The sequence below is a fragment of the Microtus pennsylvanicus genome, chromosome 4 (assembly GCF_037038515.1).
Source record: "Microtus pennsylvanicus isolate mMicPen1 chromosome 4, mMicPen1.hap1, whole genome shotgun sequence".
Taxonomy (NCBI): Eukaryota; Metazoa; Chordata; class Mammalia; order Rodentia; family Cricetidae; genus Microtus; species Microtus pennsylvanicus.
In genome coordinates, this window is record NC_134582.1 from 56,313,734 (window position 1) to 56,328,380 (window position 14,647).

At 39.4% G+C, this 14,647-nt stretch overlaps 1 protein-coding gene across 1 annotated transcript in view; it reads left to right on the plus strand.

Moving 5' to 3' along the window:
• Nucleotides 1–14,647, plus strand: part of Tpgs2 (tubulin polyglutamylase complex subunit 2) — a 56,198-nt gene that overhangs the window by 4,129 nt on the left and 37,422 nt on the right. Inside the window, exon 2 of the mRNA XM_075969145.1 lies at nucleotides 13,648–13,727. Within this exon, the coding sequence (XP_075825260.1) occupies nucleotides 13,648–13,727 (80 nt within the window). The remainder of the gene's footprint in view (nucleotides 1–13,647; nucleotides 13,728–14,647) is intronic.

The window sequence follows — 14,647 nt, forward strand, 5'->3', positions numbered from 1 at the left end:
AAACTCGAGCTTGGACCCTCTGTGTGTCCAGTGCAGTGGTAAGAGATAAGAGAGCCTTGAACTCAATCGGGGTGGAGTTTTTTATCATAGCAGAGGTTGGGGTCAGGGGGCTTCTAAGGTTCAAATTGATTGGCTGACATTAGTCTTGGGGTGTCTTGGTGAAATGGGTTGGCTCTGTGCTGGGTTAAGGGACATCTGGCGATCCTATCTTCAATGGTTGAAACTTAGATATTTCCTTCAGAATGTTAGATATTTTCCACTTGGGTGTCAATTGGTCCATTCCTGAGTAGTCTCAGTTTGTGGGCTTTCCTAAAATCAGGTGCTGCTTTAGTGTAAATCGAAACTCGGGCCTACTTTTTGGCTGTTCTCTATTGAGCCTTTTGTGGCAGGAGTATAACCAAGCTGCCCTGGGCCCTACAAGTAGACCTTGGGAATTTATAAATCTTGATTATCAAATATACCATATTTATCAAGCATATTTTACTTTCTAAATTTTCTAGAAACCTAGTATTCACTTGTATGAGAGTAGGCAGAGTTAGTTATGCTATATGGTTCCACAGTGGCAGGGATTTTTCCCAAAACATTATTTTGTTTAAACAGGATATGATTATACACATTTTCATCCTTCCAACCCCACACAAAATTTCCCAGAGGGAAAGGCATAAGAGAACACCCATAACACATAGTGAGAATTATTAAAAATGAAAATAAAAGGGTACTGGAGAATTATGATCCCCAAAGTCAAAATGCTGCAACTTCCTCAAGCAGCAGTGGTTGCCATGCAGTCCATGCCAAGTAGGGATTAGATTTGGAGGAGAAGGACGAATAGGTGAAGATTTGCAGTTAGCCTTCTTCCCTGTCAGAGCAGCCTCTGTTTCCAGGGATTGATGGCCTACTGGAGTTAGGGTCGGGGAGAAAAGTTAGGGGAAGATCTGGTTGATCTCCTGAAGATGGGGGTTGGGGAGTAAGGGAGGATGCAGCAGGTGGTCAGGGATGAGACTGGGGGATTAGATTTGGGGGAGAGGACTGATAGGCAAAGATCTGCAGTTAACCTACTGGCTTCCCTGACTGGAGTCAATAGAAAAATTTTAAGTCATACAAAACTGATACATGCTATAATATGAATTCAGCTTGAAAACAAAATGAAAGATGTCAGGTGCAAAGTATTATATCATGGATGATTCTGTTTAGTTGATGGATTCTATTTACATGAAGATGCCCAAAACAGGCAAAGCTGTAGAGTCTAAAGTATATTAAGGGTTGCTAGAGCCTAATGAGAAAGGGTTCAGAGGTGTGACTGCTAATAGATATGATGTTACTTCTCGGTATAATGATGTACACAATTCCATTAAAACACCGGACTTACTAATTTTATGTAATTTAAAGGAGTAAACTTTATGGAATGGGAATTATGTCTTAATAATGCTAATTTTAAAAAGAAGAATTTTTTTTTATTGAGAAAAGGAAAAAAAGTTTCCACCTCCTCCCAGCCTCCCATTTTCCTCCCCCTCCTCCCACCTTTTTCCCCCTCCCCTCACTCCTCTCCCCCTCCAGTCCAAAGAGCAGTCAGGGTTCCCTGCCCTGTGGAAAGTCCAAGGTCCTCCCCCCTCCGTCCATGTCTACGAAGGTGAACATCCAAACTGGCTAGGCTCCCACAAAGCCAGAACATGAAGTAGTATCAAAACCCCGTGCCATTGTCCTTGGCTTCTCATCAGCCCTCATTGTTCGTCATGTTCAGAGAGTCCGGTTTTATCCCATGCTTTTTCAGTCACAGTCCAGCTGGCCTTGGTGAGCTCCCAATAGATCAGCCCCACTGTCTCAGTGGGTGGGTGCACCCCTCATGGTCCCGACTTCTTTGCTCATGTTCTCCCTCCTTCTGCTCCTCATTGGGACCTTGGGAGCTCAGTCCAGTGCTCCAGTGTGGGACTCTGTCTCTATCTCCATACATCACCAGATGAAGGTTCTATGATGATATGCAAGATATTCGTCAGTATTGCTATAGGATAGGGTCATTTCAGGTTTCCTATCCACAGCTGCCCAAGGAACTAACTGGGGACATCGCCTTGGGCTCCTGGGAGCCACTCTAGGTTCAAGTCTCTTGCCAACCCTAAGGTGGCTCCCTTAACTAAAAATTGTGCTTCCGTGCTCCCCTATCCAACCTTCCTTTATCCCAATCATCCTTTTTCCCCAAGTTCCCCCCATCCTCCCCTTCTCCCTTTTCTCTCCGCATCTCCCCTTACCCCCATCGCACCCCCAAGATCCCAATTGTCTCCCCGGCAATTTTGTCTACTTCCCATAGCCAAGAGGATAACTATATGTTTTTCCTTGGGTTCACCTTCTTATTTAGCTTCTTTAGGTTCACCAATTGTAGACTCCGTGACCCTTATTTATGGCTAGAAACTAATTATGAGTGAGTACATCCATGTTCATCTTTTTGGGTCGGGGTTACCTCACTCAGGATAGTGTTTTCTATTTCCATCCATTTGCATGCAAATTCGAGAAGTCATTGTTTTTTACCGCAGCATAGTACTCTAATGTGTATATATTCCACACTTTCTTCATCCATTCTTCCATTGAAGGGCATCTAGGTTGTTTCCAGGTTCTGGCTATTACAAATAATACTGCTATGAACATAGTTGAACAAATGCTTTTGTCATATGATAGGGCATCTCTTGGGTATATTCCCAAGAGTGGTATTGCTGGGTCCAGGGGTAGGTTGATCCCGAGAAACCGAAACACTGATTTCCAAAGTGGTGGCACAAGTTTGCATTCCCACCAGCAATGGATGAGGGTACCCCTTCCTCCACAGCCTCTCCAGCAAAGGCTATCATTGGTGTTTTTGATTTTAGCCATTCTGACAGGTGTAAGATGATATCTCAAAGTTGTTTTGATTTGCATTTCCCTGATCCCTAAGGAGGTTGAGCATGACCTTAAGTGTCTTTTGGCCATTTGAACTTCTTCTGTAGAGAATTCTCTATTCAGTTCAGTGCCCATTTTTTAATTGGGTTAATTAGCATTTTAAAGTCTAGTTTCTTAAATTCTCTATATATTTTGGAGATCAGACCGTTGTCTGTTGCGGGGTTGGTGAAGATCTTCTCCCAGTCAGTAGGTTGCCTTTTTGTCTTAGTGACAGTGTCCTTTGCTTTACAGAAGCTTCTCAGTTTTAGTAGGTTCCATTTATTCAATGTTGCCCTTAATGTTTGTGCTTCTGGGGTTATACATAGGAAGCGATCTCCTGTGCCCATCTGTTGTAGGGTACTTCCCACTTTTTCTTCTATCAGGTTCAGTGTGTTGGGACTGATATTGAGGTCTTTGATCCATTTGGACTTGAGTTTTGTGCATGGTGATAGATATGGGTCTATTTTCATTCTTCTACAGGTTGACATCCAGTTGTGCCAGCACCATTTGTTGAAGATGCTTTCTTTCTTCCATTGTATACTTTTAGGTCCTTTATCGAAAATGAGGTGATCATAGGTTTGTGGGTTAAAATTCGGGTCTTCTGTACGATTCCATTGGTCGACTTCTCTGTTTTTATGCCAGTACCACACTGTTTTCATTACTGTAGCTCTGTAATAGAGTTTGAAGTCAGGGATGGTAATGCCTCCAGAAGATCCTTTATTGTATAGGATTGTTTTGGCTATCCTGGGTTTTTTGTTCTTCCATATAAAGTTGATTATTGTCCTCTCAAGATCTGTGAAGAATTTTGATGGGACCTTGATGGAGATTGCATTGAATCTATAAATTGCCTTTAGTAGAATTGTCATTTTTACTATGTTGATCCTCCCAATCCAAGAGCAAGGGAGGTCCTTCCATTTTCTGGTATCCTCTTCAGTTTCTTTCTTCAATGCCTTAAAGTTCTTGTCAAATAGATCTTTCACATCCTTGGTTAGATTTACCCCAAGATATTTTATGCTGTTTGTGGCTATCGTGAAAGGTGAAGCTTCTCTGATTTCCCTCTCTGCTTCCATATCCTTTGTGTATAAGAGGGCGACTGATTTTTTTGAGTTGATCTTGTATCCTGCCACATTACTAAAGGTGTTTATCAGCTGTAAAAGTTCTTTGGTGGAGTTTTGGGGGTCGCTTATGTACACTATCATATCATCTGCAAATAACGAAAGTTTAACTTCTTCCTTTCCAATTCGAATCCCCTTGATCCCATTATGTTGTCTTATTGCTATTGCTAGAACTTCAAGCACTATATTGAAGAGGTATGGCGAGAGTGGACAGCCTTGTCGTGTTCCTGAGTTTAGTGGGATGGCTTTGATTTTCTCTCCATTTAATTTGATGTTAGCTGTCGGCTTGCTGTATATAGCTTTTATTATATTTAGGTATGAGCCTTGTATCCCTAATCTCTCCAATACTTTTATCATAAAGGGATGTTGAATTTTGTCAAATGCTTTTTCAGCATCTAATGAAATGATCATATGGTTTTTTTCTTTCAGTTTATTTATATGATGGATTACATTGATAGATTTTCGTATGTTGAACCAGCCGTGCATCTCTGGGATGAAGCCTACTTGATCATAATGGATAATTTTTCTAATGTGTTCTTGGATTCGGTTTGCCAGTATTTTGTTGAGGATTTTTGCGTCGATGTTCATCAGTGAGATTGGCCTGTAATTCTCTTTCCTGGTTGAGTCTTTGTGTGGTTTTGGTATCAGAGTAACTGTAGCTTCATAAAAGGAATTTGGTAATGACTCTTCTGTTTCTATATTGTGAAATACATTAAGGAGTATAGGTATTAGGTCTTCTTGGAAGTTCTGGTAGAATTCCACATTGAAACCATCTGGTCCTGGGCTTTTTTTGGTAGGGAGGTTTTTTTTTGTTTGTTTGTTTGTTTTTTGTTTTTTCGAGACAGGGTTTCTCTGTGGTTTTTGGAGCCCGTCCTGGAACTAGCTCTGTAGACCAGGCTGGTCTCGAACTCACAGAGATCCGCCTGCCTCTGCCTCCCCAGTGCTGGGATTAAAGGCGTGCGCCACCACCGCCCGGCATGGTAGGGAGGTTTTTGATACCCTCTCCTAATTCTTTGCGACTAACAGGTCTATTTAGATTGTTCACCTGGTCCTGGTTTAACTTTGGTATATGGTATTTATCTAAAACAGTGTCCATTTCTTTTACATTTTCTAGTTTTGTGGCATACAGGCTTTTGTAGTAAGATCTAATGATTCTCTGAATTTCCTCTGTGTCTGTGGTTTTGTCCCCCTTTTCATTTCTGATCTTATTAATTTGCATATTCTCTCTCTGCCATTTGATTAGTTTGGATAGGGGTTTATCAATCTTGTTGATTTTCTCCAGGAACCAGCTTTTTGTTTCATTGATTCTTTGGATTGTTTTCTGTATTTCTATTTTATTGATTTCAGCCCTCAATTTGATTATTTCCAGTTTTCTACTCCTTCTAGGTGAGTCTGCTTCTTTTTTTCTAGAGCTTTCAGGTGGGCTGTTAAGTCTCCAATATGTGCTTTCTCTATTTTCTTTAAGTGGGCACTTAGTGCTATGAACTTTCCTCTTGGGACTGCTTTCATGGTGTCCCATAAGTTTGAGTATGTTGTTTCTTTATTTTCATTGAATTCAAGGAAGACTTTAATTTCTTTCTTTATTTCTTCCTTAATCCAGGTATGGTTCAGTAGTTGACTGTTCAGTTTCCATGAGTTTGTAGGCTTTCTGGGGGTAGCATTGTTGTTGAATTCTAACTTTAATCCATGGTGATCTGATAAGACACAGGTGGTTACTAATATTTTTTTGTAACTGTGGAAGTTTGCTTTGTTACCGAGTATGTGGTCAATTTTCGAGAAGGTTCCATGAGCTGCAGACAAGAAGGTATATTCTTTCCTATTTGGGTGGAATATTCTATAGATGTCTGTTAAGTCCAATTGATTCATTACCTCCATTGATTCTGTAATTTCTCTGTTAGATTTCTGTCTGATTGACCTGTCCATTGGTGAGAGAGGAGTGTTGAAGTCTCCTACTATTAGTGTGTGCGGTTTGATGGCTGCCTTGAGTCTTAGCAATGTTTCTTTTATGTACGTGGGTGCTTTTATATTAGGGGCATAGATGTTCAGGATTGAGACTTCATCCTAATGAACTGTTCCTGTTATGAGTATAAAATGCCCCTCTCCATCTCTTCTGATTGATTTAAGTTTGAAGTCCTTTACTCTGAGTAGGTGCCTGTCTTTGTGGTTGAGGTGTGTTTCTTGTAAACAGCAGAATGTTGGATCCTGTTTTCGTATCCAATCTCTTAGCCTGTGCCTTTTTATAGGTGAGTTGAGCCCATTGACAGTAAGTGATATTAATGACCAGTGGTTGTTAACTCTGATCACTTTTTTAGTAGTAGAGTTTGTGTGTTTCCCTTCTTTGAGTTGCACTGGTGAAGGGTCTCTAGATGTCTGAGTTATTGTGGTCATTATTGGACTCCTTGGTTAGTGATTTTCCTTCTATTACTTTCTGTAAGGCTGGATTTGTAGCTACGTATTGTTTAAATTTGTTTTTATCCTGGAAAATTTTGTTTTCTCCATTTATAGTGAACGAAAGCTTGGCTGGGTATAGTAGTCTGGGCTTGCATCCATGGTCTCTCTTAGTTTTTGCAGTACATCTATCCAGGACCTTCTGGCTTTCATGGTTTCCATAGAGAAGTCAGGTGTAAGTCTGATAGGTTTACCTTTATAAGTAACTTGGCCTTTTTCCTTTGCAGCTCTTAATATTCTTTCTTTATTCTGTATGCTTTGTGTTTTGATTATTATATGGCGAGGGGATGGGTTTTTTTTTTTTTTGATCCAGCCTATTCGATGTTCTGTATGCTTCTTGAACCTTCATAGGTACATCTTTCTTTAGGTTGGGAAAGTTTTCTTCTATAATCTTATTAAATATATTTTCTGGACCGTTGAGCTGAACTTCTTCTACTCCAATTATTCTTAGCTTTGGTCTTTTTATTGTGTCCCATATTTCCTTAATTTTTTTTTGATGAGAGTTTGTTGGACTTGCTGCTTTCTTTGATCAGTGCGTTTATTTTCTCTCTGTTATCTTCAGAATCTGAGATTCTTTCTTCTATCTCTTGTATTCTGCTGGTTATTCTTGTTTCTGTAGTCTCTATTCGTTTACCTAGATTTTCCATATCCAGCCGGCCCTCTGTTTGTGTTTTCTTCTTTGCCTCCATTTCAGTTTTCAAGTCTTGAACTGTTTCCATTATCTGATTGATTGTTTTTCCTTGGTTTCCTAGGGTATCATTCACTGATTTACTCAATTCTTCAAACTTTCTGTTATACTTCTCATCCATTTCTATAAGGGCGTTTTTTACATGCTGTTTAAGGGCCTCTATCACTTTCATAAAGTCATTTTTTTCTACTTCTTCTTGATTAAGGTGTTCATGTCCTCCTGTTGTGAGGTCGCTGGGTTCTGGTGGTTTCATGTTGTTTTTCAGATTGTTGGGTGAATTCTTGCATTGGCACCTGCCCATCTCTTCCTCCGAATGCTCCCCTATGGATCTTCTTTTACAGGATCAGGTCTTCTTGATGTACCTTCCCAGTGATGTCACTCCCCAGTGATGGCTCTCCTGGTGCCCAGATCGGATCTCCGTGCTGCTTGGGTAGCTCGTAAACAAAGGTTCTACCTTGCTTGCTGTAGGCAGGCTATTGAGACAAAGGAACTACCGCCCTCCGTATTCGGATTTGGTCCCAGCACCCAAGCAGGCTGAGCTGGGAGATGTTATGTTGCCAAAGAGGGGAGGGAGGCAGACGGTGGGGGGGGGTCTGGATGCAAGCTGGGTGGGATAGGCCAAAAAGAAAAATTTTTAAAAAATAGCCATTACAAGAATTCTTACTCTGAACACCAATATTATAAAGCCTAGGAAATATAAACCTTTGATATGTTAAAGGATAAAATGATAAAAGGGACCTTATTCAGGTAAGCTTAATTAAGCCAAAGATGTCCTTTAAAACAGGCTGCTAACAAAAAGGGATGCCAAAGAGATATGAAATATGGGATAGTTTGTAATGTTCTTGTCTGCTTAAAGATGTGCGGAACCACTTGACAGGAAGTAAAGGCCTTCACAGCAGTAACGTTGGTCTTCATAGCAATTAAAAATATGGAAACTGTAGCCCTACTACAACTATAAAGAGCTGAGCTCTTTGAAAAACATAAATGAGCCAACAAGATGAGTCCATGCTCCAAATAAAAGCATAATGACTGACAACTAAGCAATCAGTGAAACAATTGAGTGTAGAACCCAGTCATACCATGCCAGGCTTCTGGGCTACAGAATTGTGAGCTAATAGAGTGGTATTTAAAGCTGCAGATTCATGCTGATTGCTTACCAATGCAAAACCAATATATTCCCCAAATGTTTTAAGCAACAAACAAACAAGCAAACAAACATGATAGTCTGTAGGGATGGCTCTGCAGTTGATTACTAACTGCTCTTCCAGAGGACTTAGGTCTGCAGCACCCACATAGTGGCTCATAATAACCTATAACTCCAGTATTAGAGCATCCGATGCCTTCTTCTAGGCTCCACGGGCCCTGCATACATGCAGTGCACAGACATATATGTGTACATACACCCATATAAATAAAAATAAACAATAAAGGGAGGCTGCAGCCAGGATGTAAAATAAATAGATGAATTTAAAAATGAATAATAAAAATTATATACATGTATATATGTACATACATATATATACACATACACATATATGTATATGGGGTTATGCTTTGTGTGTGTGTGTATGTGTGTGTAGCATAAATGAATACTGACAAAAGACTTAAATCTAGGTCAAAACCCAGTTCAACTATTTGTAGTTTCCAAAAGCGTACATAAATCAGGCTGAATCAAAACTGCTAATGAAAGATTTTTACATGTCTACATTATCCATTGATGGGGACTCAAAGACAGTAGTATTCACACAGTATTTTTTATGTTATTAATCAGTAGGAAGAAAAGACATATCAAGTAGAGTTGAGTCAAGAGGAGTCTTGCACAAGCTTATGAAGTTTTTCCTGCAATGAGTGGTCACACAAAATATATTCCTTCCTTAACTAGTCAGATGCTACAGTATGTGTGTAGTATTTCTACACAAGGAAGGCTACTTAAAAACCCAAAATTCTTGTCTGGATATGTAGTTTAGTAACAAAGCACTAGTTTAGAAAACACAAAATTCTATATCCAATCTCCAGTGTGTGTACAAATACACACACAGAAAGACAAAATTCCAGTGATGTAATGAGGTCTAGTCCTATAGGAAAAGCAATTGATCACATCTATCAAGATTTCAGATTCCCAAAAGAATAACATGTTAGTGGTTCAGTGCCACATATGAGCACAGTAGCTTTATAAATATTAAAAAGTGTGTGTGGCGGGGATGGAGGAGTTCCCATTGACCAGACTCACAAGCTGGTCTTCCTGTGATATTACTAACTTTAGTTTGAGCTTTCTTTGTTAACTAATTTTCTATGTTATCCAACCACCTCTACACCTGTACTGTCTGTCCCCATCCTCTAATGGGGACATTACTTTGTTCCTGGATTCAAATATACTCTTGCCTAACTGACTTTAGTTTATATAATGACTTTTTTTGATGTTCTTATCTAACTAAAGATTGTCTTTATCTTCTTCCTCTGGCTCTTACAGACTGTGTTGTCATTTCTTGTATTACAAAGCCTTCCAGAGTTGTTTGTTCGTTGGCCACAATTCTTGTCATTTAAATGACATCTTTCAGACCTGTATGTAGTGATGAGACGAGCTTTTCGTCCCACCTGGCTCCCGCACGGCTAGCTTTACACCTGAAATAACAACATACAAATTGTATTCATTTAAACACTTCCTGGCCCATTAGCTCTAGCCTCTTACTGGCGAGTTCTCACATCTTGGTTAACTCATTTCTAATAATCTGTGTAGCACCACGAGATGGTGGCTTACCGGGAAGATTCTAACCTGTATCCATCTTGGGCCCGAGCTTCATGGCGACTGCCTCATTGCCTTCTTCCCAGCATTCTATTCTGTCTTCTCCGCCTATCTAAGCTGCTGTCCTAACAGAGGCCAAGGCAGTCTCTTTATTTGACCAATGAAAGTAACACATAGACAGAATGTAGCCTACCTACATCACCTGTAAGTATATCTCAGTTCTGAGCAAGTCACCTTTTCTGAGCCCTCAAACTATTAGTACTTTTTAAGATTCTTAATTGCAAATGATAGAACATAGTGTAGCTAGATTAAAGCTAAAATTACAATTTATTCAAGGATCAACTAAGGGGCATGGACCTACGAAATCTTTAGGAAAGGTAAAGTGAAAAACCTACTGTTTAAAGGAGATATTGAATAGGAAATACCTATAATTAGTGTAATGAAGCTGGCGGGAAAGAAATTATGTCACTCTTGCTACTGCTATCACCACTATAGTGACTCCTTGAAATCAAATTACGTTTCCAAGAAAACCGAGTTTGTCTATTTGCCTGCTGTCTCACCTACTAATTACTTGTCCAGATTTTATAAGAGTAGGTTTCTATAGAGGAATTGACTTCACCTGGCGGACATTAGTTTTATTGGATTCTGAAAACTGTAGTCATTAACTGATCAGTCTCTAAAGCACAAGAATGCAAACTTGGAAGGAACAAAGTAGGTCTCCATTGAACCAGAATGCAGAAATTGCCACATCATTCCACAAGATCCAGATCAACTGGACATTATTTTTGACATCTTTAATGTGTTCAGTCTTCATAGACCTCCTGCCTCTAACTACTATGGTACTCAGGGTCATTTTTACCAAGTTTAATATAATTATGCGTTATCTTGAGGCTTTCGTGGTTTTAAACATTTGTGTTGTGTATCTAACTAGCAGTTTTTCTTCAAACAGTGTTTCTTGCCTAAATTTTTATTACCTATTAGTAATTTTTCCAAGTTGAGGCCATAGCAGATCCTAATTAAATCTTAAATCATTGACTGTTGAAGTGTATTCCACTTATCTATTGCTGATCTACTCCAAATACACAGTAATTTGAAGCAAATTAGTGAATGCTCTTCTAGGTCCAGCAGTGACTGAGGTTTAACTGAGATACTTCTCATTTTGGGTCTCTCAAATGTTTGCAATTAAATAGCAACTCTAATTACCTAATGGCATCTGCATTCACGTGACCGCTGTCCCACAATGTTCTTCATGGCTTCTGTTTCCAGAGACTAGCTTGGGTTTATTGTGTGTTGGCTCCAGATTGAAAGAAAGGAAAAGGAAACTTTCTGTTGACTTAAAGTTTAAGTTCAAAACTGGCATAGTGTGTCATAATTGATTTTAATGGTTGAGACAGTTACAAAACAACCACAAATTCAAGGAGCTGGAAATAAGACTACCTTAGAGTGGAGAAATGGTGTTAGAAGAAAGGAACTGATACCACCCAATTTTAGAATGAGTGACTGCAGGGAGCTGAAACACTGGGTGATTGTATGTGTCCTCTTGTAGCTGTAGACACCAGACTAGCCCATTTCTAAGTCAGCAAACATCGCTATCCAGCTCCCACTGAAGGAAGACAGCACCTTCCATCCCTGCATCCCGGGATGGAGAATGACTCACTCGTTTTCTGTCTTTAGTACCATGCTTTCAGTATCTTAGAACATTGAGTAAAAATAGAAAATTTTATGCTTCTATAGGAAGGTTTTGGAAAGTGATCAAGGAAGACTATTTTCAACTTTGAGCTGCACATTCACATGTATACCATCCACACATATATGAGCAAATAAAAAACTCATTTTATTACATTTTTTGATATGATGCTTAGACCTCATATTAAAAAACATAGCTCAAAATAGTTTATAGCTCAAAATATCATATCATTAAATATAAATATATAGTATTTACCATACATAGTATGGGAAATTATATCAGGAAAATTAGAGATCAGTGCAAACTAGAGTAATCTAAAGTGGTTTTATGGTGGAGGTAGAACATGAAATATATGTAAACAGAAGCATGGACACACTTGTATATGTGTATCAGAAAGCAGCTACAACATAATTGAATATGAGTAAAGATTTAGTTTGGGGGTGATTAGAGACATAAAGGCAATGAAAAAACTGATACTGGAGTAAAGGTTTGGACGATGAAAGATAAAATCAAACAAAAATATATTAAAACCCATATTTTGCCAACCAAATGTGTCGAACAAGATTTGTAGCCTGCCAAGAACAGATCAGAACAAGAAGAGGGTTTGTGGGTGTGATTTTTTATCATGGTTTGCAGTAGCCATGATGTAAGGGTGACGGCAGTGAGAATGATGCATGCAGTATCGCAGAAAGTAGGTAGACTTTCCATTAGTTACTAGGTCTGCCGTAAAAAGTACCATAGACTGGGTGGCTTTGAATGGTAGCTGTTTACTCTCTCAGAATTCTAGAAGCCTAGAACCTGAAATTAAGGATGTTAACAGGGCACTGTGAAACCATTTCTTTTTATCTTCCTGATAGTTGGCTGGTAGTGGTCTTGTTCTTTATTTTATGAACGAGGATTCATATCCTCTACATATGTATGGGAGGAGATGCTTGTTTGTCCCTGCCACCCAGAACCGAAATAATCCACAAAAACTATTAATTAAATCACTGCTTGGTCCATTAGCTCTAACTACTTATTGGCTAACTCTTACATATTAATTTAACCCATCTCCATTAATCTGTGTATCACCATGTGGCTGTGGTTTACGGGCTAAAGTTCCAGTGTCTAACTCTGGAGGCAGCTCCATGGCCTCCATCTCCCTCTCCACCTTTCTTCTCCCAGCATTCCATCCAGTTTTCCCCACCTAGCTCTGTTCCCCTATAGCTCTGCTATAGTCCCAAAGCAGTATTCTTTATTCAATAAAAGCAACACATCATAGACAGAAGGACCTCCCACACCACACATCAAAACTGCATAGCAGTCTTTGCTCATTGTGCCATCTCCCCAACCCCAGCTTTGAATTTGTTTGTTTGTTTAGGCGTTATTTGCAGCTTGGACTTACCTGAAACTCACTACTACAGTATAGCCTTGACTTCTGTTAGATCTAGCTCCCTTGTTCTGGCAAGTACTTCAATAAAGTTTGGTACCACCAAGCCTAGTCTAGCTTTTTTGAACTCCATCAAGAAGAATAACATGTCCAGTAGACAAATTTTATTTAGAAGAAAATTAAACCAAGTCCTTTTTTTTTAAAGTCAGGGTTGTCTTGGCTGTCTTGGAACTTGCTATATGTAGACCATATTGGCCTCAATCTCACAGATACCTGCCTGCTTGCCTCTGATTCCTGAGTGCTGGATTAAAGTACTGTATCACTGTGCCTGGATAAATTGTATTTCTTCTAGAAACTTAAAGAGGTGTTATTCCTTATTCCTTTTAACTGTGTATATACCAAGAGATCCAGTGCGTAATCACTGAAAGTTTAGAATCTCTGTATGTTATTCAACTAGATAAATGTAAAGGGTAGAGACAGTTTAGTTGTGGTCTTCCTTTGGGGTATGCTGGGTCCTACAGGTTATGGTACTGGGGCTTTGAGGGATCAGCCAGTCCTTTACTTTGCTCATAGGGGATATAAATGCTCATCAGAAGGATTTGACGGCCATAGAGTAGTAATCAACACGTAACCAACCTAAAGTACAGAATGTGTGAGCAGGCCAACTACAACTTTATACCATATTTTTTCTTCTTCCAGAATCTTCCCCAGGTGTGACAGAAGTAAGCATAATAGAAAAGCAACCTGCTGAACGTCATATGATTTCTTCATGGGAACAAGTAAGTTTCTGTGTAGAATCTTCATCTTTCAACAAAGAGAGGTCAATTTAAATGCCCCTGGAAAGGAATAATTAAAGCAAGAAACTTATTATCATGTCAGATCACAGCTTCTATTCCATTCCACTTTCCCAACAAGGTGTTTTCTCGGACCCTGAGAATCTATGAAAGCAATGGATGTTTAGGTTGTATATATACACAACAAACTACGAGTTCAGCTGTGGAAGAGAAAGGTGCCTATTAGTATGCGTCATGCTAGACAGAAAATGGTTAAGTGTTGCAGAAACCACTAACAGATCTGTGTGGCTGATGCTTCCCAGCTTCCCTCTGCAAGTTTATCAGACCTAAATGCTTTTCATTATCTGGACTTTTCATGGTTTGTATATAATGAAAGAATCTGCCTTTGAATTTTCACAACATCCCGGGGCCAAGAGAACCACAATATTATTAAGCATCTTAGTGACATTGCATAGTTACAGAGTCCCTGACAGTTCTTGGGTTAGACTCTGCAGTGCAGTATAGTGATGATGAAACTACGGCGCACAGAGGCCCAACACTTTGGCAAAATACCTTTCTTTTCAGCCTTATTTAGATCATGGCCATAGATTCTAAGTTTTCTTGCAGATAAGTCCACACTCTTGCTGTACATATATTGTAAACGTTTACCAAGTGACAAGTGACAGTCCTCTTCAGCCCCCCAAGCTCTTACTCTTCCAGTTAGTGCTTCATTTCTCCCTCTGTGGTACACTGATAACTTCCTTATAGGGGCTTGTTCATCTCTTTAACATCTAAATAAGACAAAGCGAAATCTTCAGTATATTTCTCCTTCTAGCTGCTTGGTCATCTCTCCTTTGCACGCAAAGCATGTAGAAAATGTGTCAAAGTCAAGATTCAGGAAGTATTTTCTGTTCAAGGAACAAATA